Raw genomic sequence first — 25,979 nt, 5'->3', positions numbered from 1 at the left:
GTCCTGCCACTTTTCCACCATGTGCTAATCAAAGAATTAGATCCTAATTCTCCATTACTTTGGTCTCTGTCATTTTTAGTTTAGCTACACACTATTGAACGCTTTCAACGATCATTCAACATTTTCTACACAAGGTTGTCCTGGCGCATGCCTAACATCTTGTGCTTTTTGTTCAACTTTTACCCGCCTTTTGTTTTCGGTAAAACCGGAGATCACCGAAATGAGATCCGAGAGGACGGACTTATTTATCGCGCTCTTCGCGGCTACTACGTATTCTCAGTCGCTCGCCCACGCTGCCTTCTTCAGCGCTTCGAATCTCCTCAGAGGCCCCAAAGAGCAGCTATCGGGACCATGGCGAACATATCCCAGTCTTTGCACGCTCTTCTGGAAAGAGCTCAAAAGCAAGATTCGCTCGGCAAGCTCATAATCGAAGCCCTCGTCCTAATCGAGTCTGTCATCGACATCCTTGGGTGCGTATTTAGTTTGTGCAATTTGGATCGACTGCTGATGGCGGATGGATGCAGAGAGGAAACTGTGGCGATCTCTTTTAATGGAGGTAAAGATTGTATGTCTACCTGCAAGCTGCTTGCTGCCATTGCTTTCTCAAGGCTAATTGTCGGCAATTCATTCCAGGTACGGTATTGCTGCATCTCTATGCTGCTGTCCTGTATGCCCGACATACCCCTTCCCTCCCACCTCATCTATTTCCCAAGCCTTCTCCAAAGATAACGATCCCTCCGCTGCCATCTCGTACCCCGCAAGAACCTCTTTCGCCCCAACCAGTTCTTCCACCTTCCTTGCCAGCATGTACGCCTCCTTCCATCACCCCACCAGCCTCCAACCCGTCCCCACCCTTTTCACATCCTCGCTCCACCCACCACCACCCACCGACCGATCTTCCGTACCCACCAATCCGTTCAATATATATAACAGCTCCCAACCCTTTTGCTGAACTCGACGAGTTTGTACTTTCATCCACCAAGCTGTATGGACTGGATTTGTACAGATTTGGAGGGGGTATGAAGGCTGCTTTGGAGGAATGGCTGGGATGTGGAGGAGGAAGGGGAGTAAAAGGCGTTTTGGTCGGTACGAGGCAGGGTGATCCCAATGATGGTCAGTTCATTCTCATCTACTCACTCTGCGCAGTCATTAACGGAAGCGCGCAGCCGTGGACATAATAGCACCCACCGACCCTTCCTGGCCTCAGTTCATCCGCGTCCACCCTATTCTTCATTGGACATACTCGGATGTATGGGACTTCCTCCTTGAACTTCAGGTGCCGTACTGTATACTGTATGACCAAGGTTACACATCGTTGGGTTCAACGACAAATACTTTACCGAACCCATTGTTGAAAAGCGAAAGTGTGGAAGGGGGATGGGAACCAGCACATAGGCGTAAGTCAGTGATTGGAATCTTTGAACCAGCAGTACTAATGAGAGGATTAGTGAAAGACGCAAGCCAAGAACGTGCTGGAAGGCACTGAAAAAGCAGTCTCTGACTAGCGGCGGGATACATAGCATAACAGTAACACTGTAACTCATATATTAGACGGGGCCTATACATGTAGAGTAGCGATGGAAATGAATGTGCCAGGGAAATGATTCAAGTGGTGACAAGCGTCATATATTTATTTATGACCGAAACGAGAAAAGCTCGGAAGAACTATGCATAAAACACTTTTTTCTCCTTCTACCCGAATGAAATTCCCTATAATGCTCTTGCTTTGAATCCCACCTTTTATTCGTCAAATGCTAAAATTCCAATCCCTTTTTCTTTTCTATGAAACGCCACTAACCAGAACTAAGAGACTATATATATATATACCTGAAAGAAATGAATGAATTTAAGAGACCTCCCTGCCCGAAAGAAAAAGACTAAGAATGAATTTTCCCAACTCAAACCCAGGACCATTTGACTTCTGGCCGCCAACTTCTTCACTAACCCTCACCGAAAAGGAAACAAGGAAAAAAAAAGAGAGAAATGTTAACTAGTGCCTACCCAGCTTTCCATCGTCCATACTAGCCCTTCCACCACGTGGGCTAACTGCCGCACTTGAACCCAAACCCGAAAGGCTCAATCCACTCGAACTCTGCCTCCCTGGCTCTCCATCCTCGTTCTCGTCATCAACTGTCAATTCTTCCGCCATCTTCGCCAACTCATCACCCACCGCGGACGGCGCTCTCGTCTCTTCATCCGAATCGTTCTGACCATCCCCCCCGCTCAGTGGACTACTTCGCAACTTGTCTTTCCCGCCCAAAGCACCAACGCCCAACGTCCTATTTCCAGCTGTGGAAGTAGCATGTTGAGGAGGGATCGCGTTGGCAAAGTAATCCTGTCCCTGCCTGGCTTGCGGTGAATTCTCAGATTTGCCCTGTAACGCCCCACCTGGGGGACCGGCATACTGCCCATATCCAATCGGCCCATTAGGAAACGCCTGCGTCGTAGGTGTGCCCAGTGCAGCTGAACCGGCTTGTGGGTGATTACCAGGAGTAGAAGGGAAGCGATTAACAGGAGCTCCAGGAGCAGGGTTGAGGAAAGGGTTGTACTGGAATGCACCGGGCGATGTGACAGGAATGCCTGGTGAAAATGGTCCAGCGGCAGGAGACATAAAATGAGAGGCGTGCCCGTGAAGAGGAGGCGTCTCGGGATAATTGAAAACGAATCCAGGCATGGAAGGTGTCATAGGAGGGAGACCGCGAGTGTGAAGTGGTGATATGGGATTCCCGTGTTCCATATGGAAGGGAGGCATGGATATGGGACCGGGATGGTGGGGGTGACGGAACACGGGAGTGTGAGAGGTGGGTGATGGTTCGCCATGAGGGGGTTGGCCATGCCCTGGGGCGGTGTGAGTCTGTAAAGAAGTGTTCAGACTCCAAGGGAGCTTGGCAATGGGGGAAGTGCTACTAGGCTTGGTGGAAGGAACAGAGGTGTCGATCGGAGTAATGCCATTGCTTTGGAGCATATCCTTGACGCCTTCCGGGACGCCAGTCAGGTGGTCCTGGATACCCAGAGAAGTAGCCTCTCCAGATACAGAATTTCTGGCACTACGCTGAGAAACTTCGGGGTGGATGTCCCTCTCCAAGTGAGCACGAATCCGGAAACCACCGATCTCGCGGCTAACGGCTGGTCAGCTATGATCTGCGTTGAAGCTTTGGGCCACTCACTCGTTGAACAAAAGTACAGCTCTTGTGGCATCGGCTTCAGTAGCGAACAATGCAGTCCCGAATCCTCTAGGCTTTCCGTGGGCATCGGTGGCAACACTTTTACTTGAATCAGCACCTAGGTACTCTTCACGAATGAAAAATGGAAACCTACTCTGCTCGAATAATGGTTCCCGCAGGCCTTAGCATGTCTTTCAGATCTTGCCATTGCATCGACAAAGGTAACTGCGACATTCAGTCAGCGTCTGCGGTGAAATTTCAAAGATGATTGACTTGCGTTTGAGACAAAAATCACTCGGTCATGCAGCGTGCTAGGAGGACCTAATCCCATTCCCTGGTTGGCCAATCCTTCCAACTGAGGAATCGGCGCCGCCGCCAATCTCCCCGCTCCTCCATTTGGACTCTGTGCTGGTACATCTCCTGCAATCGTAGGTGCTATCGCATCAACAGCTGGCGCAGGTTTTATACCGGCAAACAAGGAAGGAGGAAGGGGGCCAAGCGTACCTGGTGGAGGAGCGCGGCTTCCACCAGGAGAAGGAGGCTTGACGCTACCACTGCTCGATGTAGGCCGTGAAACGGCCATATTAGGTGACGTACTCGAGAGAGGGGCCGCTGCAGAATCAAAAGTTGTGAGGGACGCTCCAAAGGGTGTGAGAGAATCGCGGCGAACTGCGCTAACACCTGCAGGCATAGCAGCTCCAGTACCAGATGTGAGAGATCCAGCAAGAGGTGACTGTCCAAGCGAGTGGAAAGCATTCAGACCCGTATTTTGCACGCTGAGTGGAAGAGGCTGAGCTCCGAAGACAGAAGGGGGCGATTGCGCCCCAGGTATCGGCGTCGAGCTCGTCAGACCCACAGCACTTGAACTCGATGGGACACCCATGCCTCCGGGTATCAGGCCACCGGCCGCCGAGAACGGCCTTGAACTCGGTATTTGTCCAGGGAGCCAGCCTTGGCCGGATTGAGGGGTGATGTGGCCCGGGATGGAAAAAGGTGTATGAGAGGGACCAGGGAAGTTATGGAAAGAGTACATGGCGGAGCGAGGGTTGGCGTTGTGGTGAATGGGATGGGACTGGGGCTCATACTCTGGCGGGAGACGGTCAGGTCGGACTTCAAGGGTTCTTGTCTGCCAAGTGTAGCCATTGTAGCGATCTGGTTTGGATTAGTATGGAACGTTACGAGGATCAGCCAACGTACCTATTGCTCGTGCAGCATCTTCCCTGCTGCCCATTAAGACGGTACCGTATCCTCTACTCCTATTATCCGGTCCCAAACTGACGTCCGCCCTCAATACTGTTCCCGCTTTTCTGAAAAGATCCTTTAGATCCTGCCATCGAACTCTATACGGGAGCTAACACAGAGTTAGCAACTTTAGGTGTGCAGCAAGTAAATAGATTTACGTTCCCCACGAAAAGGTTGACTCGCCCGTCACTACCAACTGCCGAGGGCAAAAGATTTGTCATGAGTGGCGTTACAGAACGGTTTACTAATGAGTCTGCCATTAATGCTGTTTCTCCCGTCGTCTACTGAAGGAAGAAGGCAACTCACTGTCAGAGTTAAAGTCTGAAGGAGGTGGTGGAGGTGCGTTGGCTATCGCAGCGGCAATGACAGCATCAATCTCAGCCGATGTCGGAGCACGGGAACTCGCACCGCTCATGTCTGTCATAGTGACCTGCGTTGATGGATCTAGGTGAGCAAGTATATCTCCACCACATGCTTGCAACACTTACCACAGGGGAGTGTCCTTTACCTGACCTTTCGAGTATGACGGGGTTCGCCCCATGTGCAGCCGCTTCTTCGAAGGCCGCGGCGGCCTCGAATAAGGACGACATGTGGGAAGAAGCTGCGGATGCAGAGTGGATATTTTGACTTCTGGGGAGAAAAGCAGTCAGCAGTTGTGGATAGAGCGGTTGGACCATAAGAGGTGTGGGAGAAGCGTTGTGGTAGAGCGTGTCTTCCTAGCGCGCGTTGGTTTTCGACTCGGGATGCCTATGACGACACCGCCTGCGCTGGGTGTCGTTTGTGAGGAAGGGAGAAAGGAGGACGTACGGTTGACTGGACTGCGGCGTAGAGAGCGGTGGCGAGGGGGTGCAGCGGTTGGAAGGAAGGATGGAATAGGAGACGGTAGGACGGTAGGAGGACTCGCAGCCGTGAGACTGAGTAACACTAATTATCGGATCTCGCCAATGCCGCTCAAAAACCACCCCCATATACTGCAGACACGTCATCCCCACTCAGCCACGACTTGCATTCACATTTCTCATCCTTGTATGCATGCATTTATATCACTGAACTGCGTGCAAGTACAAGTTGATCCCCACAAGTACAGCCTTTTCAGCGCTTCGCGACGATATGTGGTATCCAATAAATACTGTGCATCCCTGCTCTGCCTTCCGGGCGCCGTTGTGGCATGTACTGGGTACTGGGGCCTGGCGCTGCTGTAGCGCTCCTATCTGTCAAAACATTTCACGCCGGGCAATACCGGCAGTGGTGAAATAAGTGCAGTTCATCAAGCAATCTTGCTAGAATATATATCTCGTGCTGCAGACATCTTGCTGACCGCTGACTCAGATCTGTTCAGATTCAACTTCTAACATCAATAGGCTTCTGTGTCGAAACGCCACTACTACTACAGCTGGATCTGCCTTTCTGCCAACAACGGCTCAGCAATACATCATCTAGCTTTCTGCTCGCTGCTCAGAATCTGCACCTGAATCTGCACCAAACTCTGTACGAGACTCAGCACAGTAGCGCGGCCGACGTGAAGAAATGCAGTTCCGCCTTTCACCGAATGTCCGTTGAGCCCACCACATGCTCGTTTGTTGGCAGTCGGAAATTATTGTTTCTAACAGCGATAGATTATTGAACAACCAGAGTACCATTTATTGATAAAGGTCGGCAATCGACCGCAATTCACAGATATCAATAAGTGCGTTGTCGACCTATCAATTCACATGAATTCGTCAGGTCTATAAACAGACATTTATCAAGCAAATTGTAGGCCTTTATTCCTACCTGCGATCAATCCATAATGCCAAACGCCATATCCAGCAACCGAAACGACTAAAAACCATTCCAATCCACCCATCCACAACTTCATTCCCTACTCTAATTCATCTTCTCCAACCCTCGCACCTACTCGATTTTGGATTTACTCCTTCAATAACGGTCACCGCCAGTCCTCCTGTTCCTGTGGGCGACACTAGCTCAGGATCTCTACCGGCTCCATTTAATACCATCTGCATACCTCGCTGCGACAACTTATCGACTCAGCCTAGAAAGCTGGAATGCAACGTTCTTCCTCCCCTTTCTCTTACTGGTCAATCTGCCGACACGCCTTTTTTAGAAGGCCAGGGCCTCTTTAGGATTTCACTGAAAGGAGAAATAATTCTTCTCAGAAGTAGACAGCATAATCTGTCGGCATATCAGTAGGCACGCGTCGGTCGGATAGTGAGCGGTAGTCCTTCATGAGATATGTTCAGGCCGATTACATCTTACAGCTTACAAAGGAAGCCCTCTTCGCGCTTTGTTGATCCTCGATTTGCTCTAAATCACGATACACCACGAGGTTCTAAGGCCTTTGATATCCTTTCATGCTATTCTGGATTTCCCTCGAACTACAGCAGACATCTTGGGTGAAGATACTCTGAGTAAGCTAGTAAATGAAATAATAATTAACAATGAGCGGCACAAGGTGCGAGAACGGCGGTACGGAGCAGGACTGTGAAGAGTGGTGAATTGGTCGCGAGGAATGGCACTGGGCATAGTGAAAGTCGTGAGGAAGGTTGAGTATGCTGTCTTTAGAGATTAAAGAAGGGGCACCAGGAAAGGATGAATGCGTCCTAGTAAGCTGTTGTGCTATCTTAGTCGAAGTTTGATAATGAAGCAAGACTATTGTCATGTATGAATTCTGTAAATCTTTCCTGGTCACATTTACTACAAACGCTCCGGCATTGCTGCGACTGACTATCCTACAACGTGAGGGTTTCTGATATAAAGGCTAATCAACATTTTCTGAGCGCGGGGACACAACATCAAAAGACTAAATGCACATTGGTGGGGTCGAGTACCGGCTCGACATATATAATGATACAACATTTTACTTGTTCTATATTGTATTAATAAGAGTAAAGAGGTGCTAAAGTTGAACACTTACAAAATTGAAACCATACCTGGTGTTGGAAGGGCTGACAGGGCCGAGGTAGCTGTTGGTGGGAGGCGACATGGCGATACCGTGCGAGGACCTAGCGATGTGGGCCAAGTCGACGCCTGCAATTAAGGACAAGTCAGCATAAGTAAAAGCGGAGATGGATATGAAAACCAACCCTGCTTCTTGTGGAGGACACCCTCCCTATAGAGCCTCATCTTCTCTCTCTCTTCATCACTCACCGCACTCATCCTCCTCCCCATCCCAGGCCTGTCGCCAGAGTCAAGGCTGCTCATACTATCGGTGGGGCTGGTAGCAATATTACTCTGGCCCTGGATACTCCCTCTTTTGCCAAGGTCCATCGGCTTAAAGTCATTGCCAGAGTCGGTGACAGGCATCGCACCGACAGGATCATTGATCTCTTCATCGAGGTCAAAAACGTCGGAAGACGGGAGTTCGTCTAGAGCGGCTTCAGCCTCGGCCTCACCGTCAAGACGGCCGGAAGCTTCGTCATCGCCTTTACGGGCGGTAGATCCCCAGTTATGGGCGCCATCGCCGTTCTTGTGGTTCCACTGGGTCTTGTCGAGACCAGTGCGGGAATGACGGTCCTTGAGGACGGCAGCGGGGTATTGGTTGCGCTGTTGGGTCAGTGCGTAGTGGGGTGACATGGAAAGATGGGATAGGTGGAGCGAGAAGGAATGGTGGGGAATAGATCGTAGACGAAACAAGGGTAAAAGCAAGATGGGAAGAAAAGATAGGCGCGGAGTGGAGTAGTCCGGTTAGACAGGAGACGGTCACGGGGACATACAATAAGGGCGCAGCACGGTGGTAAAAGACATTCCAGATGAAGATACCATGGTGAAGGCACATTTACGTGAGGCCGTAGGAGGGCAGCGGTCCACAGCGCATAGAGGACAGGCAGACAAACAGTGATTGGTAGGATTGGAGACGAAGCGGAAGGACAGTTGTTAGCCTGGTCCAAACTTGGCATGCAGCTCCACTGCGGTATTGAGATGGAGACGTCACCAGCTCGGGCGGTGGAGCGGCCAAAACTCACCTCAGTCCTAGTCATGATGGCAGGCGTCAGAGTAGTTGTTGTGTTTATTGGCTGGTTGGAGTGATGTTGTGAGAAAGCAATAAGAGGTGCAGACAGGAAGGATCGCAGACCGGTGTCGGCCGTATATATATACATGGGAGGGCCAAGTTATCGAGTCGAGCTGCGATAGGTCATCTGCTGTCGTCACATCACAACAGCAGAGATCGGGTGCCGCAGCTGGGTCACAAGACCAGAACGGTTGCGGCCGGGCTCGCATTTCCCCGCGGGGTCAGGGCTATCAACCAGGCACCGCTCGGCATTTCACCTCGATCACCGCAGATTGGCACCGCCAAGGTGGATCCAACAAGAAGTTACGTATGCATCCGATCAGACGCTTGGTATCTACTATCTCTATGGCCTCTCTCATCTTACAGCTCGTCGTGGTGCACAGGTGGCGCATACTTTAATATATCGGAGAGTTCTACAGAGGATTAATACGGTTGACATGCATGCGGAAAATGCTTGACTTACTCTGTCTAGTCTCTGAGGATACTGCTGTGGGGAAAACGACAGAATATTCAATGAACATGTCCCCCGGCGGAATGTCCATGTACGATGGCATCTAATAACAATAGATCAGATTCGCAAAACAATTAGGGTGCTAGAATTCTTACACCCTCTCCTTCGATCACTTCTACTTCTCCAGGCTGGGTCGTTCCTGTCCGTGACAATGTAATTGTACGACCATCAAGATGCGTCAAGCGTCTCTCAAATCCAAGCAATGCCTGTCCGAAAATAACGCTTCAGCCAAGTTCTTTCTGTTTCCACCAAACAGGGATTTACCTCAGCCACACTCAATGTTACCCTTCCCAAAATCCCATTCTCCTTCCTCCTCCACGCCCCTTCACCCTCGTTCAACTTACTCCTCACCCGTACCACTACATCGCCCGCTTCCATATCAATCTGTTCATCCGCTTCTCCATGGAAAACCTCCTCAAATCCTTCGGGTGCACCGGCAGGAATGTGTAGAGCGAGAGTGTGCTGGGTTTGAACAGTTTTTTCAGAGTGGCAGACATGACATGAGCGGGTGATTTGTTTGCCTTTACCATTACAATGAGGGCACCTTTCAAGCAAAAGCATTAGTGGATGAGCCTGCTGAGAGGGTTGGTTGCGATGACTCACGTCATTTGGACATTGGTGAACATTCCGGGGAAGACCTGATGTCGCTGGACGACCACTCCTTGTCCTCCACACTTGTTACATGAATGAATATCCTTCTCAGACTCCGCTCCTGATCCGTGACAATGAGGGCAAATGACTCGTCGAGGTATTTGGAACTGCAATCAACAAGCATTAGCAATTATTTCAAAAAGCTTCCTTCAAGGAGAACGTACCTCCAACGTTCTGCCTGTGTACAGGTCCGCCAAGGAAACCTCAACATTCGTGATCAATCCAGGACCTTTCTGCTCTTGTGCAGCACCTACGAATCCCAAGGTCAGTAAATCGTCCCCCACAGTAAAGGGCATCAATCGCCCCCCCTCACCCCATCACCTCGTTCACGCCGCTCCTTACTAATCCTCTTCCCATAGCAAAGCGAATGAAGACTAACCTCCTCCAAAGAATCTGGCAAACGGATCTTGGCTTCCGCCAGATTTTTGAGCTTCATGTTGCTTCAAACCCTGCTCGCCATGTCTGTCGTAAATCGTCCTTGTCTCAGAGTTTGACAGGACCTCATAAGCTATACACAGTCACCGTAAGCCCCAGAACGTGCGTATACATTAATCATATCGTCTGACCTTTAGAAACTTGGATAAATTTTTCGTGGGCCGCCTCGTCAGGATTGATATCGGGATGATATTTTTTTGACAATTTCTGCAATGAAATTCAGCTCTCATGCTCTCACCTATCATTCACAGCTGAGATACGGCCTCTAGATGTATACTCACCCGGTACGCCTTCTTGATATCAGCGTCTGAAGCGTCCTTTCTCACTACAACACATCTCCATTAGTATGTCACCTCTCTGCAAAAAAACGCGTAAACGTCGACGTGGAAACCTCCACTTTTTACTCCTCCATTTCTCCGCTTAAAGAAAAAGAAAACTGACCTCCTAAAACGTTATAAAGCGATTCCGCCAAGCATCCGCCTAGTAAGGCTAGCGTCAGTAAGAAGAAGAGGGTTGTGGGGAGCATTATTTGTCTGCAGTTTAGAAATGAGGTCAGGACGAAATGTGGGCTTTGCTAAAAAAACGAACGGTGGGCGGTTCGCGCATCATCGAAGGCGCGTCTTCCTCTTCCTTAATTGAACGGAATCAAATACACGTGGCTAACACCGGTTATGGCCGTATCACTTTTGCCGCCATGGTCAATTCGGCAGATGCCCGTTGGCCCACCTGGTCGTCATGTCTTTTTACTTTTCTTTGTTGGAGTGCTTCTATAAGATACTAAATTTGAACATGAGACGGTAAAGAACAAGTATGGCAGACAAAGAAGAACTACAAGAACGAACTAAAGTGGCTAGACAAGAGTATAGAGAATATCTACCGCTTGCACAGCAACTCCAAGGAGATCTCCGAGACGACGCCGAACAACTTCGGGTACAGGAAGGCTGGGATGAAGATACGTGGAATGGTGTTGAAGAGTGGGTTGATGATGTGGGAAGTATATGGAGAGCTTTAAGAGTAAGTCTTAGTTTGATTTCGTATCATCTAAGCTTGACTAATGCGACATTGCAGAGAAACCGCTATGACCAAAACAAGACACACTCATTCCTCCTCTCAGTCCTGTCGACTCGTCTTTCTCTCTCTTTACACGGCCCTATCCCTTCTATCCTACCATACTCGGATTCCCCTCTCTTCCACATCCTCCCCCTCCCTTCACACACCGATAAACTCAACAGACCAATTGTCGTTCTCACCGCGCGCGAAATTGTTAGGGACGAACAAGGAATGCTAGATGATGTCAAAGAATGGATATGGTGGGCTTTAGAAATGTGTAGGAGGACATCTAAGGACTGGTGGAGTAAAGGGATGTGGGACGGAAGTGGGGTGGATGGGTATGGGAGGGGAAAAGGGAAGGCGAGGGGCGAAGGAGGGGAAGGGATTGTCTTGTTGGTTGATGCAGCCGGTGCGGGATATCGAAACCTTGTAAGTGCAATAAAAGTCACGTATCCATTCATGCCAGGGGCATTATAAATTGAAGCAATTGCCTGTTTCTAGGAGGTTGATCTACTGCCTACACTACTTTCCGTAGGACATAACAGCTTTCCGGGCCTCCTCGAGGCGGTATACGTTATCAACGTTGGATGGACAGGGCGAAGCATGTGGGCCGTTGTCAAGCATTTGCTCCCCAAATCTGCTTTAGAAAGGGTTGCATTCCTGGACACGAAAGAATCACTAGCCGAAGTCTTCGAACTGGACAAGATCCCACAAGGTATGTGCATAGCAGTGTCCCTTGTAATTGTGTGATCTTCAATAACGCTGTACACAGCATACGGTGGCGACAGCCCTTATACATTCTCGCCCTCTAATAATCCCATTTACGCATACTATTCCCGCCACTCGAGTCATTCGTTTATTGCCTCCATTTCCAGAAGCACATCATGCACCTCTATAGCAGACGTATACTACACAGCGCGCAACACGCCTTTTCCGAGCCGCCGAACGTCTCCATTGATTAGTAGGCAGAATAGCGCTTCAAGTGGTATGATGAAAGCCATGTTTCGAGCGGGGTATGGAAATGATTTGAGAATGACCAAGAGTCGTGATGAGAGATCCCGAAAGGTGGAGGGAGATGATGATGGCGATGAAGAGGATGAGATGACCAGAGTCATATCTGCATCTGATGTTGCCGCCGTAGGCCCGATGACGGGTCTTATAACACAGTCCTTGACCGAACCGGAAGATCCACAACCGATTTTATCCAGGGCAAGTAGTACCCTCACGTCAAGAAGTAAACCACCTACTCGAGCTCCCTCGTCCGCAGCGGTCTCACGCATCAAATCCCTCTCCGACTTTCATCTCTATCTCTCACCTTCTCGATTAGCGCGTATCGATCTTCTCTCTGACTCTTCTGATTCGGAAGATGAGCCTCCCCCTCCACCTTCTATCCCTTCGCTTCCTCGTCGCAAAGTGCTTCGCCCGGCGCTGCTGGAAAAGAGCCTAGCAGGAACGCCTGACGAGCGCGAGAAAAGAACTAATAGACCCGCTTTGCGGTTGATGGGCCTTCCAGGTCATTTGGCGGATGATGATCCTGTGCGAAGCTATTCGGGAAGATTGCAGATGCATCATGCAAAGTGGCTGGAGGGATGGAAGGGAACTCCGGAAGAGCTTGGACTGGAAGATAATCATAAGCTTGGCGGCGTAAAACATGAGGAAGAGGAAAACGCCCCGATACCGAGAACAATATCCGTTTCACCACCTATTGATCGTCCTCCTTCACCTTCCGGCACTCTTGAGCCATCTCCGTCACCGTCTCCCATCCATTCTCCCGCAATGACACCACAACCTCATGACATCCAGCCTTACTCCACCTCAAATCCTTTCTTCGGTTATCCAGTAGTGCAATTTGGCAGCTCTATCAGGCCAAGATATCCTCGTAACAGGAAACGTGATCTTGTCAAGACGCTCTTGTTCCTTTTCATGCTAAAGTTACAGAGCTGGAGGGATTCTGTTGAAAGAGCTCTAGGCTTGAACCGTCTACGTATCCCGTCCCTTTCCCAACCTTACTGCTCGTCCTCACTTTATACTCCTGGGCCTAACAGGAGAAACCCCGCCGAGGGTCTTGTTCGCTCTGCGGCAACGCCCGGCACGTACTCGAAGCAAGTCGCGAAATATAGAAGATGGGATAAAGATTGGTGGTGGATGATTATTGGGATGCTGTTGTTGAGAGGAACGTGGGGAAGAATTGTGCTGGCACCGTTGGAGGCATTGGGACTGGGGTTGTCTGAATGGAAGGCTATATGGGGAGCAGTATGACACAAGAGCGGTGACACAAGAGCCGCGTGGTGTGATGGAGAGCTCCGATGTTTTGTTGTGGTAACTGCTGTTGGACCTTTCATATGTACTCGCCAGGTTGTATTCATTGTCGTCATGCAATTTGTGATGTTGTCATGCCCCATCATCCATCAGCCTTTCAGTGCTTCCTGATGCAAAACACTGCCGAGTGTCGACCGATTTACGCGCGTAAGATCATGACGAGTTAGCGAGGATGCTTCCATCAATCACCCAAGTTTGGAAGGCTCGGACCGAACGAGACCAACAATAACTTCACCGTAATCAAAAGAGGGGAAGATTGGTCCTGCCTATTATTTCACAATACCTTTCTAAGAAGCCATAAGAAGCTTTAAGAGAATTAATTGCGGCGGCTTCAGATGTGGTGATAGAATGCCAGAGGTTCGCTGGAGTCTTAGTCGCCATAGTAATATACGGTCCTCCCCAAACGGGCTCCAGTTCCAACCACATCCACATTCATCATTCCCTTCGCGTTTTTTACAGCCTTTCAATTATAATCATGAGCGACCCGATGAGAGATATGTGAATACGCTCCGCAAATGATCTCCTCCAATAGAGAGATTACTTCTGCTCGAAATGTTTCCGCCTCTATCGCAAGAGTCTCGTGCACCCACAAGAGGGAGAAAGTGTGATAAGCGTGGGGTAGGTAGCAAATAATCTGCTTCGGGAGAGAAGAGCTAATATCGGTCGTGCAGGAGGTTTTGTATGACAGAGCGTGCGGGGGTTGGTATCGCACCTGGAGAGGTCGACCCGCCAGATTTACACTCGACATTATCTGTGATGCTGCAGTCAGGTATTGTGAGTAAAAATGCTTCGATAGGGCCATGTGTGGGTGATGTGTGCTGAGCAGCCTCGTGGTGTCAGGTCGATCGACGCAGGAACGCAGCCTTGAGAGGCGTACTTGTTGTTATTTGTATCGGTAGTATGTAGTAGCTGATTGTGACGATGTGGTGTTCATAATGAAGACCAAACTTTGGTGATCAATTCGGTTAGCCATTATTTCAATTATCTGATGACAGGGATTATTGCTAGAATACGTCGTATTTGTCTGTACATCATCTATGCAGAAGAGATGATGGTGGTCTCTTTCTTTCCTAAGAGGAGATCGGGACACCGAGAAGCGGGGAGCTGGGCGATGTCCGTTGTTTACCTTGCGACGTGGAAGATGTGGATGCTCGGACGCGTTCGATTGACCGCTTCTCGAAATCTGTTCTTCCATCTTTTTCGTTGGCAATCGACTATAAAACGGGATCTCAAAAGATCTGAAACGCATTGATACCCCCCTCTATTGATTAAGAGGAAATTTGGCAAAGCTTTCATTTGATACTCAATCGCATTTGAGCTTTACAAGGCTACGTTGGCTTAGCTTCTGAAGAGCTAGACCAAGGTAACTTCTGTTGAAATGGGAGTCCTCAGGTAAGTTCCATCTGACGCAAGCAGAAATGCTGCGTTAAAAACTGATTATGTCTTCAAGGTTAGCTGTGTGTATCTCGGGTGTATACGCTGCCTTTTTACTGTGGGCCATCGCTCAAGAACGGTGTCAGTCCTTCCTTCTGGATTCCTTTGTCTTCACGCTGATACAGATGCAAAGTATCAAAACCTTTTCCCTCTGTGCACCCTCATCCTCACCAACAGCCCCATTCACCTTCAGACCCTCCACCCGGCGATAAGTTCCCTTCGCCATTATTCCTCAACTTTGCTCAAGCTCTGGCTTCCAGCTTGAGTGCGCTTTGTTACTTGTCGTTCAAAGCTTGGAGAGACGGATGGAAAGGGCGAGGTCTGGGCCAGCTGTTAGGATTGAAAGAAGTGTTCGGTAAAAGCCAAACCGCATTGAATGGTGATGCCAAAGCCAACAAGAAAGAGTCCGAGTTGAACGAAAAGACGAAGGAGGTTGTCGAGAAGGCACCGAAGCCGCCGAAGAAGAGTCTCCTCGCACTCCTCGTGCAGGTTTCGGTCTTCCAGACGATAGCCAGTCCCATTGGATTCCTTGCCTTGAGGCATATCTCATATCCTACAATGGTTTTAGGCAAGGTGATTACTCCTTACTCTTTTGAATGTAGTGTCTAATTCCATCTTTAGTCCTGCAAGCTCATCCCAGTCTTGTTGCTCAACGTCCTTCTCTATCGACGAAAGTTCTCACCTCATAAGTATATCGTCGTAGCACTCGTTACCGTCGGCATTAGTATGTTCATGCTTTTCGCTGAAACATCAAAAAAGAAGAAGGGTGGAAGTGATAGTATGTGGGGACTCGTTTTGTTACTTGTCAAGTGAGTTATCATTACGTGGAGTCGCCGCATCAAGCTCATACCGGAATAGCCTTCTTATCGATGGCCTGACAAACTCGACCCAAGACCAAATCTTCTCATCATATCCTTCATACACCGGCCAGCAGATGATGTTCACAATGGCGCTCACTACTCAAATTATCCTATTACCTCTCCTTGTCCTTCCGCTCCCCACCAACCCAATATCTCTTCTCGCCCATTTACCTCCGCCTTTTGGCTCTTCTGTGCCAACCTCTACTCTCAGCTTCTCCCCTCCTGCGGCATTGGAATCTATCTCTTTCCTTCTTTCCCATCCTTCCGCTCTTGCGCCTCTCTTTGCATACGCCCTTCTTGGTGGCTTGGGTCAGCTCTTCATCTTTGAAACTATCCAGCACTTTGGCTCCCTTACCCTCGTCATGGTCACCGTCACAAGGAAGCTTTTTACCATGCTCCTTAGTGTCGTCGTCTTTGAGCACAGGCTCACAAAAGGTCAATGGTTGGGTGTGGGCGTTGTGTTCGCTGGTATCGGTGTCGAGGCTGGGATGAAAAGGAAGGATGTAATGAAGAAAGCGAAGAAAGACTGACCATATTCTAGAGTGTTACATCATGGCATATGCATCGCATTGTAAGGAACAAAGGTTATCTATTCCTTTCGGCCTGAGTGAGAAGGGTTGTTCGAAGAATCAGTACTAGTTGTTTTGGAGACTGTTACATTAGAAGAAGAAGTTATCTACGAATACCCAGAAGGCAAATCGTGTTAGTGGTCGGTGAACATTACTTCGATGTTAACTCGTACGTCGTGAATAAACCCTTCCACATTTATCCGCCGGTGTTTTCTTCCACTGCTAAGTTGCCTTAGATCTAGAGATAGGAGTTCAAAGTAGTAGGCGCCTGTGTGTGGAGAAAATAAGTATAGTGGTCAAAGAAGAACATACGTAGATCAAGATTATGGATGGCATACAGAAGCCTGAGGCGCGTTGTCACCTGGAACTCACGTGGTCGCGTGGCACAGTCGTCCTTCGTTGTAAATCTACCATTTTGTGTGTTTTCGTCATTCTCACAACGGAACCGTACAACGTCCGCATTTTCGACTGCCAAGCTCAGCAATAAGTTTTCCGCAGCATGTCAGTTCCCACTCAACGCTTCTCGGACATCCGGCGGTCCCGTCCGTCTTACTCTTGTCAAGTCTGCCGCGACCGGAGGGTACGGTGCGATCAGGTCAGAACACTCCTGAAGCTATAGCCGAGCCGCCTCGAGCCCTGCTAATCTTATCTCCAGGCGCGCCCAAAGTGCGGAAACTGTGTCCGCAACCAAGCCCAATGTGTATACCAGTCTAACCTGTCGCAAAAACGCAAAGACCCGATTACGGACGACTCGGCAAACAAGATGCCTCGAAGGAACAAGTCGTCGGGTTCGGAACGCAGCCCATCGCCACTCGAGACAGGAAAGCTCAAACCCGGGTATCTGGTGCTTAATAGTGGGGGCAGATCACGGTATACGGAAAGTACCTTCTGGGCATGTGTGGATGCCGAAGTGAGCAGCCACTTACATGACCCATCGTTTGTCCAGAGTTGACAACTGGCTGCCAGGGCCTCGAGCTTGACCGGATTCTGCGCAACCTCCCGCTTTTCCCGAGGACCGGCGGCCCAGACGACCTGGTTACTCCCCCAGCTTTTTCGAGCAGTCCCGGGGCGGCGACAAGTGTGCCGAACCCGTCCACTGGAACCTCGCCGGATCGCATCAGCTGGGGTCCCGTTCGTCTAGCAAAATTACTTCAACCCCTTCCCCCGAAACTCGTCTGCGACCGCCTCTTTCGAGCGTTTATGGACTGCATTCATCCTCTCATCCCTCTAATGCACATTCCATCGTTCGAATCCGCCTATGACGAGTTTTGGTCTTGGCGTTTAACACGTCCTGCTCAAAACATTTCGTTGAGTATCCTCCACAGGAATCCTAGCTTTCTCCCTCTTTTAATCAGTGTTTTATCTGCTGGGTCCATCACAATTCACGAACCATGGAGCGATCGAGTCGGCCAAAAACTGCGCGGCCTGATGCCAGAAGCCCTTCGAGTAATCGGTTTCCCCTACTATCCCTCGGTGTACTCTCTGATGGCTTACATACTCGCTAACTCGACCCTGATCCGCGAAGAGGACGCCTTTAGCTCTTGCTCATTTGTCGCCGTGGCTCTAAGGGTTGCACAGTCGATGGGTTTCCATCGCGATGGCACCGAATTCGAGCTCGACCCTATATCGACTGAAGAGCGTCGCCGTGTATGGTGGCACCTTATGCATCTCGATACCATGACAAGCATAGCTCAGGGTCTACCTGGCATCATGTCGAGTTCACGCTGCACCACTCAAGTAATCAGCGAGATGAAGGACGAACTTATTGGTAAGATCAAAAGCACCGACTCGCTTGATCGTGAGCTGTGGGTCGAACCAAAGTACGTGCTTGCGGCTGGACGCTATGAAGCTAGCACCCAGTTGCGAACCATTCTAGAGCGACTGCAAGAAGCACCGAATATCACTCTTTCCGACATCGCCCCCTTGGAGATGCAGATTGAGGACCTACGCCGGCGTCAGTCCCGTCGTCTAGAGAGCGTCAATCTACATGCCCATTCAGCATCATTACAGGAAATATTGGATCAGCTCTCGGTCCGTGTCGGGGGGGACGACTTTACTGATCATCGACCTCCGCCGCCCACCACAGCCTCAAAAGCCATTCAACAATGGAATCAAGCACTCTTGCATCTCACGACGGTTAAAGCATACTGTATATTGTATCAGCCCTTCATGTCAGACAAGGTGATTTGGGCAAATCTTCGATCGAGGTTTGCATCCCAGTCAGTCATAGAATGGCCATACACGCTAAAGCATCTTGTAGGGCATTACCACACTTTCAATACTTTTTGGCTCTGTTTTTGGAGATGACTACCAATCCGTCGTACCGGCCATTTCATTGGCTTTATCCAGGCTCATATCAACCGCTACAACCATGCGCTGTCTTGCTTTCTGATCTGTCAGCACATCCCCACTCGTCCGACAAAATGCTCAGCATGCAGCTCATCGATAGAGTATTCTCGTTACTGGGACCTGCTGGCAGGCTAGTCAGCCCTGGGTCGTATCAGTCTTTGCCCTCGTTAACGGGTGCAAAACAAGTATGGACTGTCCTCGAAAAATTGCGTGCAAAAGTGTGGCACGACCTGGGATACGACCATACGCTGTTCTGGGCAGAGGATGAAAAGGGTGATGATGGGTTGGCCCATCGAGGCTCCATGGACTTTTGGCTGACCGGCAATCTGGCTGGGCATTCTGCAGACAGAAGTGATACCGCAACCAGTTCCTACCCACCCCCTATGCCGCAAAATGGCGAAGCTATTGCCGACTCTACGACCCATCCTACCAGGTAAGAGTGACATTTGATCGCACAATATCCCGCTCATCAAGCCACAGTTACGCCGAATCTGGTGCTACGTCTACCTCGTCTATTCCGCTCCCAGTCGCAGCTCTTAACGAGCAAGATTGGCAAAACGATATGGATGCCTTATCCTGGATACCTTGGGGGACATCAAATGATCCCCCTTTCCAGTCTATCCAGAATTCTCTTACGACCAGGCAAGTGTGCCCTCTCTGATTGAATGAAATCTTCGCTTATCTATCCGTCTTATGTAGCAACTACATGCCGGAATCAACCGATAGCGGTGAAGCAGAGATAGCCCCTGGGCAAATGATTGTTCCGCCAGGTAACGAAACTGATCTTTTCGGACTTTACCCGCCCACAGAGAGTCAGTTGTCATCAACCCGCTATCAGGGACAGAATTTCTTTTAGTCAGGATACGCATGTATTGCAGCCTGCCTTCATTTCTTAGTCCGTTTGAAAACCTTCACATTGGCAATAAAATCGACATTCGTTGAAAGGGTATGAGCGCACGAACGAAACATACGTAACCATGCCATCCGAAAACACGTGTTGATTCGCATCGGCAGCATCTTTTTAATGGAGAGTGCGGTGCACAAATGAAATAATCACAAAGACACAAATTTCCGAGCGCACTGATTGCTTCATAACGGTGACATCGCAATATTCATTTCAAATATGTATCATTGTCAGGCTTCTCACATGGCTTTTACCTTGTCAAATGTTTTTCCCTTTACTTTCCTTTGTTGAGCTCAGCCAAACGGTCTTCGATGGACTTGGCCAAATCAACATTCACCTTGGCGAAGATTTCTGTAATCAGGTTAACATCTCGTGCCGCAAAACACTCTCCGTTGACCACTTACCGACAGCTCCTTTCTGCACCGACGGGATAGCCTTGCTTAGATGACACGAGACATTGGTGATCAAGTCCTCTTGGTCGCCAGCTTTGCCAAGAACCTCCCAGAACATGCGAGCTTGGACGTAATCCTCATCCGTTACCTCGGATGTGTACGCCGCAACTCGACCGACCCATTCATTGTGTTTCTCGTTGCCCCCAGTGGAATGGCCTTTTGCGCCCAATTGACCCTTGAAGTTGACTTCCTTGAGAGAAGATCGCACATAATTGGGATCACCTCCGTAATTGGTCATGTAGCGCATCGCACCGTCACGCTGGTAGGGCGCATAAACCTCACTGACGGGCCGATTGCACGGAAGTTGCTGGTAGTTGACACCGAGGCGGTATCGAGCGGCATCGGGGTAGGCAAACATCCTAGCTTGCAGCACTTATTGGAGTCAGCGGATACAGTACTTTAAACAAAGGACTCAGCCCACTTGGATCTCCGGAGGGCGCAACGCCCGGCACCATTGTCGATGGCGAAAAGGCAGCCTGCTCAATGTCTGAGAAGTAGTTTTCGGGCTATTCGTCAGAAAAAGATTGATTAGTCTATGAACCAGACAACATCCCAGATAACACTCACGTTACGGTTTAGGGTCAATTTACCAAGTGGTCTGAGGGGGAAGTCTTTGTGGGGCCAAACCTTGGTCATATCGAAGATATTCCAGCGGTAGTTTTCAGCCTCTTCGGGCTTCATGACTTGAGCATACAACGTCCAAGTAGGGTAGTCGCCCCGCTCGATAGCATCCCACATATCGGTCGTGTGGAAATCGGGTGCTTCGCCGGCAGTGCGTACGCCTTCGGCCTGCGTCATGCCCTTGACACCTTGATTGGATTTGAAGTGGAGTTTGACATAAACAAAAGAGCCGTCCTAAAGAAAGAGTCAATGATTCGCTAGTTTTGAAAAAATGAGGCACAAACCGATTTGGTGAGCTTGTAAGTGTGACCACTGTAGGAGTTGATTTGCCTTAGTGAATACGGCAGCCCTCGATTGCTAAAATACATCATGATGGCATGAGTTCCCTCGGGGTTGTTGTTGTGAAAGCTAAACTGTAAGTATGGTCACCATGTCGTGGATGTAAAACGAAACGCACTCCCAGAACTGCATAATAATCAGCTGGGGCAACAAACGTGGAAGTTCAACCACTCACCATAGAAGAGTCGGCGGTATGCTTTGCGGGATGACGCTTGTGAGATCGGTTAACAGAGGGGAATTTGATTGGGTCTCGGATGAAGAACACCGGCTAGAGAACTTCAGCACCCATACAACCAGCACATGGAGAACGGAGTCGGCCACATACAATGCTGTTGAAGACAAAGTCTTGGTTGCCCTCTTCAGTGAAGATCTTCATCGACCAGCCCCTCACATCCCGAACAGTCTCGGCTGTGCCAGCCTCCGGTCCCACAGTGGAGATACGCATAAGAACCTTGGACTTTTTGCCAATCCCATTGAGGAAAGCAGCCGAAGTGATGTCGGAATTGTCGTGAGTTACTTCAAATTCGCCCCATGCACCAACGGCAGAAGCATGCACGGTACGCTCGGGAATGCGCTCCCTACTGAAGTGGGCCAGAGTCTCGATGAGCTGGGTGTCCTGCATCAACATCAGGCCCTTAACGGGGCAACTGCCCAGACGCTGGGCGGTCGTAGCATCCGCGATAGGGCATCCTACACTGGTCAGCAACCATAGCGTTTTGGCTGGAATGATCCGACGGACCTTCGGACAGGGTGTACGTCGGTGTTTTCTCAGTCATGATTGATTGCTGATTTCGTCAAATCGCCAAATGTGTGATTCAATAAAGTTCTGAAAGGAGAATATGTACCCAGGTTTAATATAGACCGTTTCCATCCCATCTCGCACCGCTGTCTTGATAAAGGGGCATTATCATTGGCTCGAAGAAATATCTTAGGCCCTTCCTTGACGTCAATGGGCTTGCGTTGTTAAGACGAGAGTGATTATCAGCTGCAAAATTGCATTGAACCGCTCCACACCCCTTATCGCATCATATTGGCTCGAAGAAATATCACAGGACCTTTTTTTACGTGAACGGACGTACGCTAAGGCGAGCGTGTGCTCAGCCACAAAACTGAATTGAACCCGCTCCAGACCTCTTATCGCCCGGGCTTACCAACTTTCGAGCGAGAGATATCGCAATCTCGCACGAGACGCGAGAGTCGTCCCCACGCGAGTTATTTTCGACACGAGCAGTGCAGATTTCTGGGCTATATCTTTGCTCTCCTAGCCCGGTGGATATGCTGCATTTAAGGGAAGATCGAGCGAGAGTATGGAAAATCGTTTGTAGATCGCTTCTTGTCCCAAGCTGCACTTCGTGATGTCAAGAGAGCTAGGAGATGACCGTATTAGAACTGGGATGCCTTGCCGGTGGATCTGCATTGGCCGAAGGAATATCACAAGACCTTTTTTTCGTCAATGAGCGAGAAATAAGACGAGGGTGTTTCCGCCACAAAACTGAGTTGAACCGCTCCAGACCCCTTACAGCACGGACATGCTGCGTTTCAGCGAGAGTATGTAAGAACGTTTGTGGGAACGCTTCTCTTCCCAAGTTCCACCCCGTAATGTCAAGTGAACTAGGAGATGGGTGTATTACAACTGGGATGGCCGGTCGATGGATCTGCATTGGCTCGAGGGAATATCACAGGATCTTCTTTTACATGAACGGACGTACGCTAAGACGAGGGTGTACTCAGCCACAAAACTGAACTGATCCGCTCCAGACCCCTTACCCGCCCGGGCTTCCAAGTTTCGAGCGAGAGATATCGTAATCTTGCACGAGACGCGTGGGTTGTCCCTTCGCGAGTTATTTTCGACACGAGCGGTGCACATTTCTGGGTTATCTGTTGCTCCGTTAGCCCAATGGGCATGGCGCATCCGAGCGAAGATTGCGAAGGTCGAGATAGAGTATGCAAGGACGTTTTTAGAACGCTTTTCGTCCCAAGTTCTGCCTGCTGACGTCAAGTGAACTAGAAGATGGTCGTATTAAAGCTGGGATGCCAGGTCGATGGATTTCCCATTCCCCCCACAGTCTTTGCACTTATACACTATTATTCATCAGCAATATGGTTCACGCTGCTACTCATCCCAAAGATGCTCCCAAAAACTTTGATTTCATCGTTCTTGGAGGTGGTGCCGGTGGTTGTACCGTTGCCGGCCGTCTTGCCGAGAACCCAAACGTGTCTGTACTTCTTGTCGAGGCCGGTGTGAAGTGAGTTTTCCCTTTCGTCCTAGCATTAGCATCCAGACTTACAGTAACCAGCAACCCTTCCGAGATCACCGACATCACCACCCCGGCGAAGGCCATGGGTCTGCGAAACTCTCAGTACGACTGGAAGTACAAGACGACCATGATAGACCGACCAGACTATACTCGTATCGAGAAGCCTAACACCCGTGGAAAGGTGTTGGGCGGCAGTACTGCGCTCAACTATTATACCTGGGTTCGAGGTTCGGCCGCAACCTTCAACGACTGGGAGGAGTTTGGTGGTTCCACTTGGAACTGGGAAAACACCAAGGAATACTTCAACAAGTCGACCACTTACCACGACGACCTTGGTCTCTTCCCTGACGACATTAAAAGCATCGGCAACAAGGGTGGTCCCGTCGACATTTCTCACTCTGATTTGGTCCCCGAGCTGAAGCCTTGGCGTGATGCCCTCGAAAGAGCGTGGGTGAGCAAGGGTCATGAGTTGACCGTGGACGTCTACAATGGTGTCCAGAAGGGTCTCTTCAAGTGTGTCAACTCGATCTACAAGGGTGTCCGATCTACTGCGGCTGCGTTCCTTGAGGGCAAGCCCAACATCACCTTGGCCTCTTCGACCATCTCCAAGAAGATTATTTTTGAGGGCAAGACTGCCGTCGGTGTCACCGTTATTGGGCCCGACGACCGCGAGTACGATTTCTACGCCAACCGTGAGGTTATCGTTGCTCAGGGTGTTTACGAATCCGCCAAGATCCTCATGCTGTCCGGTATCGGTATCAAGTCCGACCTCGAGGCTCTCAGCATCCAATGCGTTGTTGACTCAAAGCATGTCGGCCAGAACCTTCAGGACCACCCTATCCTGTCCCATGTCTTCAAGATTAAGGACGGTTTTGGCCTCGATAATCACCTCCTTCGCGCGGGTGCGGAGCACGATGGTGCCATTTCGTCCTACAGGAAGAATCACAATGGACCCCTCAGTTCGGGTCTACTGGAGCTCGTCGCCTTCCCTCGTATTGACAATCGTCTGGAGAACCACAAGCAGTATCGCGATTATAAGGCGCAGAACGGTGGCAAGGACCCTTTCGGTCCCGACGGCCAGCCGCACTTTGAGATCGACTTTGTCGTAAGCCTGCCTTTGCGTATACACAGCGATTCGCGGAACGAAAGCTGACCCCAACGTGACAGCCGATGTTCGCCGATGCCTTCCAATGGCACTTCCCCACTCCGCCCACTGGTGATTACATGACCGTCATTGTTGACTTGATGCGTCCCATCTCGCAAAACGGTGTGGTAAAACTCACCTCGACCGACCCCTTCGAGCAGCCTTACATCAACCTCAACTTCTTCTCGCACGACCTTGACCTCATCGCCCTTCGGGAAGGTGTCCGCTTTGTTGACGATATTCTCATAAACGGCGAGGGCATGAAGGACATTGTTGAGGGCGACTACCCCTGGCCGATGCCCCGAAATTCAGACGAGGGCATGATCCGACAGATCCTGGAAAGGTCGCAGACCGGTTTCCATCCCTGCGGAACTGCTCGTATCAGCAAGGACATCGACCACGGTGTCGTCAGCCCCGAGCTCTCGGTCCACGGCGTCAAGAACCTCCGTGTTGCTGACGCCTCAGTCTTCCCTCTTATCCCCGATTGCCGTATCCAGAACGTTGTGTACATGGTCGGTGAGAAGGCTGCTGATTTCATCAAGGCCGCGCACCCGGACCTTTACAAAGAGGCAAAGTAAATGTTGCGTGATGTCGAAAGGACGATCATTGCGAAGCTGTAGAATACGGAAGATGTAGACTCGGTTAGGTATGGAATTTGAAATGGGACTTGTTAGAAGGATGCAAATCGTGACTGTTTAACTGTCCGCGACTCCTGATGCCCAGCAGCGTGAGAAATGCCGATGAGCTTATTATAATTATGTAGTCCTAATCAGGTTTTATTCTTTCTCAACCTGGAACACATTTGCCTCCCGCATCTAAGTCTACCTCCGACTTTCATCTCTACCTTGCCTTCTCGATTAGCACACATCGACCTTCTCTCCGACGCTTCTGACTCTGAACATGAACTCCCTCTGCCCCTTCAATCCATCCCTTGACTTCCCGGCGGCAAAGCGGTCCATCCCGCATTGTTAGAAAAAGAGTCTAGCAGGAACGCCTGATGGGCGTGAGAGATGGATCGATAGCCGCCCCGTTTGAGGTTGATGGGTCTCCAGGGCATTTGGCAGATGATCCGTGCGAGGCTATTCGGGGAGCTAGCAGAGGCACCGTGCAAAGTGCTGGAGGGCAATAAGGTACGCCCGAAGAGCTAGGGTCGGAAGAGCATCATCAAAATGATGGTGTGAAAGATGAGGAGTGCGCCCCGATGCCGAAAACAGTATCCGTATCACCGCCTATTGATCGTCCTTCCCCTTTCAGCGCTTTCGAGCTCTTCCCATCTCCCTCGCCATCCTTTCGTCTCCAATGACACCACAACCTCGTGGCACCAAGCCTTATTCCATCTCGAGTCCCTTCTTTGGCTAATCAATGTTACAAGTATTATTAATAGCCTTCCTCGTTCACCTTCAGATCGTCCACCCGGCGATTAGTTCCCTTCGCCATTATTCCTCAACTTTGCTCAAGCTCTGGCTTCCAGCTTGAATGCGCTTCTGTCGTTCAAAGCTTGGAGAGACGGATGGAAAGGGCGAGGTCTGGGCCAGCTGTTAGGATTGAAAGAAGTGTTCGGTAAAAGCCAAACCGCATTGAATGGTGATGCCAAAGCCAACAAGAAAGAGTCCGAGTTGAACGAAAAGTTGAAGGAGGTTGCCGAGAAGGCATCGAAGCCGCCGAAGA

At 50.0% G+C, this 25,979-nt stretch overlaps 9 protein-coding genes across 10 annotated transcripts; 5 read left to right on the top strand and 4 right to left on the bottom strand.

The window, feature by feature from the left end:
* The first annotated feature begins 267 nt into the window (after positions 1-267).
* On the top strand, positions 268-1,700 carry CNL03810 (FMN adenylyltransferase, putative). Its single transcript, XM_024658126.1, has 5 exons — positions 268-470; positions 525-565; positions 634-1,113; positions 1,167-1,397; positions 1,449-1,700. Exons 1-5 carry the CDS (start codon positions 352-354, stop codon positions 1,484-1,486), a joined length of 909 nt encoding a protein of 302 aa, XP_024513903.1. The 5' UTR covers positions 268-351; the 3' UTR covers positions 1,487-1,700.
* On the bottom strand, positions 1,683-5,315 carry CNL03800 (telomere maintenance protein, putative). 2 transcript variants are annotated; one of them, XM_567941.2, is made up of 10 exons: positions 5,214-5,315; positions 4,895-5,036; positions 4,815-4,836; positions 4,713-4,754; positions 4,565-4,650; positions 4,362-4,515; positions 3,442-4,316; positions 3,319-3,389; positions 3,168-3,263; positions 1,683-3,119 (listed from the first exon to the last, which is right to left on the bottom strand). In XM_567941.2, the coding sequence occupies exons 2-10, from the start codon at positions 4,994-4,996 to the stop codon at positions 1,991-1,993; spliced, it is 2,577 nt and encodes an 858-aa protein (XP_567941.2). In that variant the 5' UTR covers positions 4,997-5,036; positions 5,214-5,315; the 3' UTR covers positions 1,683-1,990. The 2 variants fall into 2 exon arrangements, with proteins under 2 accessions (XP_567941.2, XP_567940.2); XM_567940.2 differs by having other exon boundaries at positions 4,713-4,836.
* Positions 5,316-7,077: 1,762 nt separating this feature from the next.
* Positions 7,078-8,452, bottom strand: CNL03790 (expressed protein). The gene is made up of 4 exons (XM_024658125.1): positions 8,369-8,452; positions 7,490-7,949; positions 7,321-7,433; positions 7,078-7,272 (listed from the first exon to the last, which is right to left on the bottom strand). The coding sequence occupies exons 1-4, from the start codon at positions 8,381-8,383 to the stop codon at positions 7,264-7,266; spliced, it is 597 nt and encodes a 198-aa protein (XP_024513901.1). The 5' UTR covers positions 8,384-8,452; the 3' UTR covers positions 7,078-7,263.
* A 190-nt stretch (positions 8,453-8,642) lies between these two features.
* CNL03780 (chaperone regulator, putative) lies at positions 8,643-10,576 on the bottom strand. Its single transcript, XM_567939.2, has 10 exons — positions 10,454-10,576; positions 10,294-10,337; positions 10,144-10,219; positions 9,957-10,085; positions 9,742-9,827; positions 9,530-9,684; positions 9,191-9,470; positions 9,022-9,132; positions 8,879-8,969; positions 8,643-8,828 (listed from the first exon to the last, which is right to left on the bottom strand). The coding sequence occupies exons 1-10, from the start codon at positions 10,536-10,538 to the stop codon at positions 8,776-8,778; spliced, it is 1,110 nt and encodes a 369-aa protein (XP_567939.1). The 5' UTR covers positions 10,539-10,576; the 3' UTR covers positions 8,643-8,775.
* A 193-nt stretch (positions 10,577-10,769) lies between these two features.
* On the top strand, positions 10,770-13,437 carry CNL03770 (expressed protein). The gene is made up of 4 exons (XM_024658124.1): positions 10,770-11,026; positions 11,081-11,491; positions 11,564-11,777; positions 11,835-13,437. Exons 1-4 carry the CDS (start codon positions 10,823-10,825, stop codon positions 13,319-13,321), a joined length of 2,316 nt encoding a protein of 771 aa, XP_024513806.1. The 5' UTR covers positions 10,770-10,822; the 3' UTR covers positions 13,322-13,437.
* A 1,163-nt stretch (positions 13,438-14,600) lies between these two features.
* Positions 14,601-16,252, top strand: CNL03760 (UDP-galactose transporter, putative). The gene is made up of 5 exons (XM_567937.2): positions 14,601-14,773; positions 14,832-14,896; positions 14,949-15,388; positions 15,437-15,624; positions 15,674-16,252. The coding sequence occupies exons 1-5, from the start codon at positions 14,760-14,762 to the stop codon at positions 16,203-16,205; spliced, it is 1,239 nt and encodes a 412-aa protein (XP_567937.1). The 5' UTR covers positions 14,601-14,759; the 3' UTR covers positions 16,206-16,252.
* Positions 16,253-16,661: 409 nt separating this feature from the next.
* Positions 16,662-19,587, top strand: CNL03750 (hypothetical protein). Its single transcript, XM_024658123.1, has 6 exons — positions 16,662-16,839; positions 16,900-17,154; positions 17,211-18,451; positions 18,505-19,026; positions 19,074-19,235; positions 19,293-19,587. Exons 1-6 carry the CDS (start codon positions 16,744-16,746, stop codon positions 19,447-19,449), a joined length of 2,433 nt encoding a protein of 810 aa, XP_024513805.1. The 5' UTR covers positions 16,662-16,743; the 3' UTR covers positions 19,450-19,587.
* Positions 19,588-19,713: 126 nt separating this feature from the next.
* Positions 19,714-25,016, bottom strand: CNL03740 (glucose-methanol-choline (GMC) oxidoreductase, putative). Its single transcript, XM_024658122.1, has 11 exons — positions 24,451-25,016; positions 23,198-24,380; positions 21,649-23,135; positions 21,235-21,599; positions 21,085-21,177; positions 21,028-21,035; positions 20,855-20,978; positions 20,517-20,804; positions 20,371-20,455; positions 19,902-20,321; positions 19,714-19,848 (listed from the first exon to the last, which is right to left on the bottom strand). Exons 3-11 carry the CDS (start codon positions 21,683-21,685, stop codon positions 19,772-19,774), a joined length of 1,497 nt encoding a protein of 498 aa, XP_024513804.1. The 5' UTR covers positions 21,686-23,135; positions 23,198-24,380; positions 24,451-25,016; the 3' UTR covers positions 19,714-19,771.
* CNL03730 (glucose-methanol-choline (GMC) oxidoreductase, putative) lies at positions 22,975-24,999 on the top strand. Its single transcript, XM_567934.1, has 3 exons — positions 22,975-23,155; positions 23,207-24,272; positions 24,335-24,999. The coding sequence occupies exons 1-3, from the start codon at positions 23,010-23,012 to the stop codon at positions 24,887-24,889; spliced, it is 1,767 nt and encodes a 588-aa protein (XP_567934.1). The 5' UTR covers positions 22,975-23,009; the 3' UTR covers positions 24,890-24,999.
* Positions 25,017-25,979: the final 963 nt, after the last annotated feature.

This window comes from Cryptococcus neoformans (genome assembly GCF_000091045.1).
Source record: "Cryptococcus neoformans var. neoformans JEC21 chromosome 12 sequence".
NCBI lineage: Eukaryota > Fungi > Basidiomycota > Tremellomycetes > Tremellales > Cryptococcaceae > Cryptococcus > Cryptococcus deneoformans.
Note: the sequence above shows the minus strand (reverse complement) of the source record. Positions and strands in the feature narration are given on the sequence as shown.

Bases quoted from the DNA above. Each gene is read 5' to 3' on its own strand.
- CNL03810 (XM_024658126.1), top strand. From the start codon at position 352: ATGGCGAACATATCCCAGTCTTTGCACGCTCTTCTGGAAAGAGCTCAA. The intron at 566-633 runs GTATGTCTACCT...AATTCATTCCAG, and splicing joins TTTTAATGGAGGTAAAGATT to GTACGGTATTGCTGCATCTC. The intron at 1,114-1,166 runs GTCAGTTCATTC...GGAAGCGCGCAG, and splicing joins GCAGGGTGATCCCAATGATG to CCGTGGACATAATAGCACCC.
- CNL03800 (XM_567940.2), bottom strand. From the start codon at position 4,996: ATGTCGTCCTTATTCGAGGCCGCCGCGGCCTTCGAAGAAGCGGCTGCA. The intron at 4,837-4,894 runs GTAAGTGTTGCA...CCATCAACGCAG, and splicing joins GTAAAGGACACTCCCCTGTG to GTCACTATGACAGACATGAG. The intron at 4,651-4,712 runs GTGAGTTGCCTT...CAGACTCATTAG, and splicing joins TTCAGACTTTAACTCTGACA to TAAACCGTTCTGTAACGCCA.
- CNL03790 (XM_024658125.1), bottom strand. The intron at 7,434-7,489 runs GTTGGTTTTCAT...CCTTAATTGCAG, and splicing joins TGTCCTCCACAAGAAGCAGG to GCGTCGACTTGGCCCACATC.
- CNL03780 (XM_567939.2), bottom strand. From the start codon at position 10,538: ATGCTCCCCACAACCCTCTTCTTCTTACTGACGCTAGCCTTACTAGGC. The intron at 9,828-9,956 runs GTTAGTCTTCAT...TGGGATTCGTAG, and splicing joins TGCCAGATTCTTTGGAGGAG to GTGCTGCACAAGAGCAGAAA. The intron at 9,471-9,529 runs GTGAGTCATCGC...TTTGCTTGAAAG, and splicing joins TTCACCAATGTCCAAATGAC to GTGCCCTCATTGTAATGGTA.
- CNL03770 (XM_024658124.1), top strand. From the start codon at position 10,823: ATGGCAGACAAAGAAGAACTACAAGAACGAACTAAAGTGGCTAGACAA. The intron at 11,492-11,563 runs GTAAGTGCAATA...GCCTGTTTCTAG, and splicing joins GTGCGGGATATCGAAACCTT to GAGGTTGATCTACTGCCTAC. The intron at 11,778-11,834 runs GTATGTGCATAG...CGCTGTACACAG, and splicing joins ACTGGACAAGATCCCACAAG to CATACGGTGGCGACAGCCCT.
- CNL03760 (XM_567937.2), top strand. The intron at 15,389-15,436 runs GTGATTACTCCT...TTCCATCTTTAG, and splicing joins CTACAATGGTTTTAGGCAAG to TCCTGCAAGCTCATCCCAGT. The intron at 15,625-15,673 runs GTGAGTTATCAT...ATACCGGAATAG, and splicing joins CTCGTTTTGTTACTTGTCAA to CCTTCTTATCGATGGCCTGA.
- CNL03750 (XM_024658123.1), top strand. From the start codon at position 16,744: ATGTCAGTTCCCACTCAACGCTTCTCGGACATCCGGCGGTCCCGTCCG. The intron at 16,840-16,899 runs GTCAGAACACTC...TCTTATCTCCAG, and splicing joins GGAGGGTACGGTGCGATCAG to GCGCGCCCAAAGTGCGGAAA. The intron at 17,155-17,210 runs GTGAGCAGCCAC...ACTGGCTGCCAG, and splicing joins GGGCATGTGTGGATGCCGAA to GGCCTCGAGCTTGACCGGAT.
- CNL03740 (XM_024658122.1), bottom strand. From the start codon at position 21,685: ATGACTGAGAAAACACCGACGTACACCCTGTCCGAAG. The intron at 20,456-20,516 runs GTGAGTGTTATC...TCTGACGAATAG, and splicing joins AATTGACCCTAAACCGTAAC to CCCGAAAACTACTTCTCAGA. The intron at 19,849-19,901 runs GTAAGTGGTCAA...ACCTGATTACAG, and splicing joins GGTGCAGAAAGGAGCTGTCG to AAATCTTCGCCAAGGTGAAT.
- CNL03730 (XM_567934.1), top strand. From the start codon at position 23,010: ATGGTTCACGCTGCTACTCATCCCAAAGATGCTCCCAAAAACTTTGAT. The intron at 23,156-23,206 runs GTGAGTTTTCCC...TACAGTAACCAG, and splicing joins CTTGTCGAGGCCGGTGTGAA to CAACCCTTCCGAGATCACCG. The intron at 24,273-24,334 runs GTAAGCCTGCCT...CCAACGTGACAG, and splicing joins ACTTTGAGATCGACTTTGTC to CCGATGTTCGCCGATGCCTT.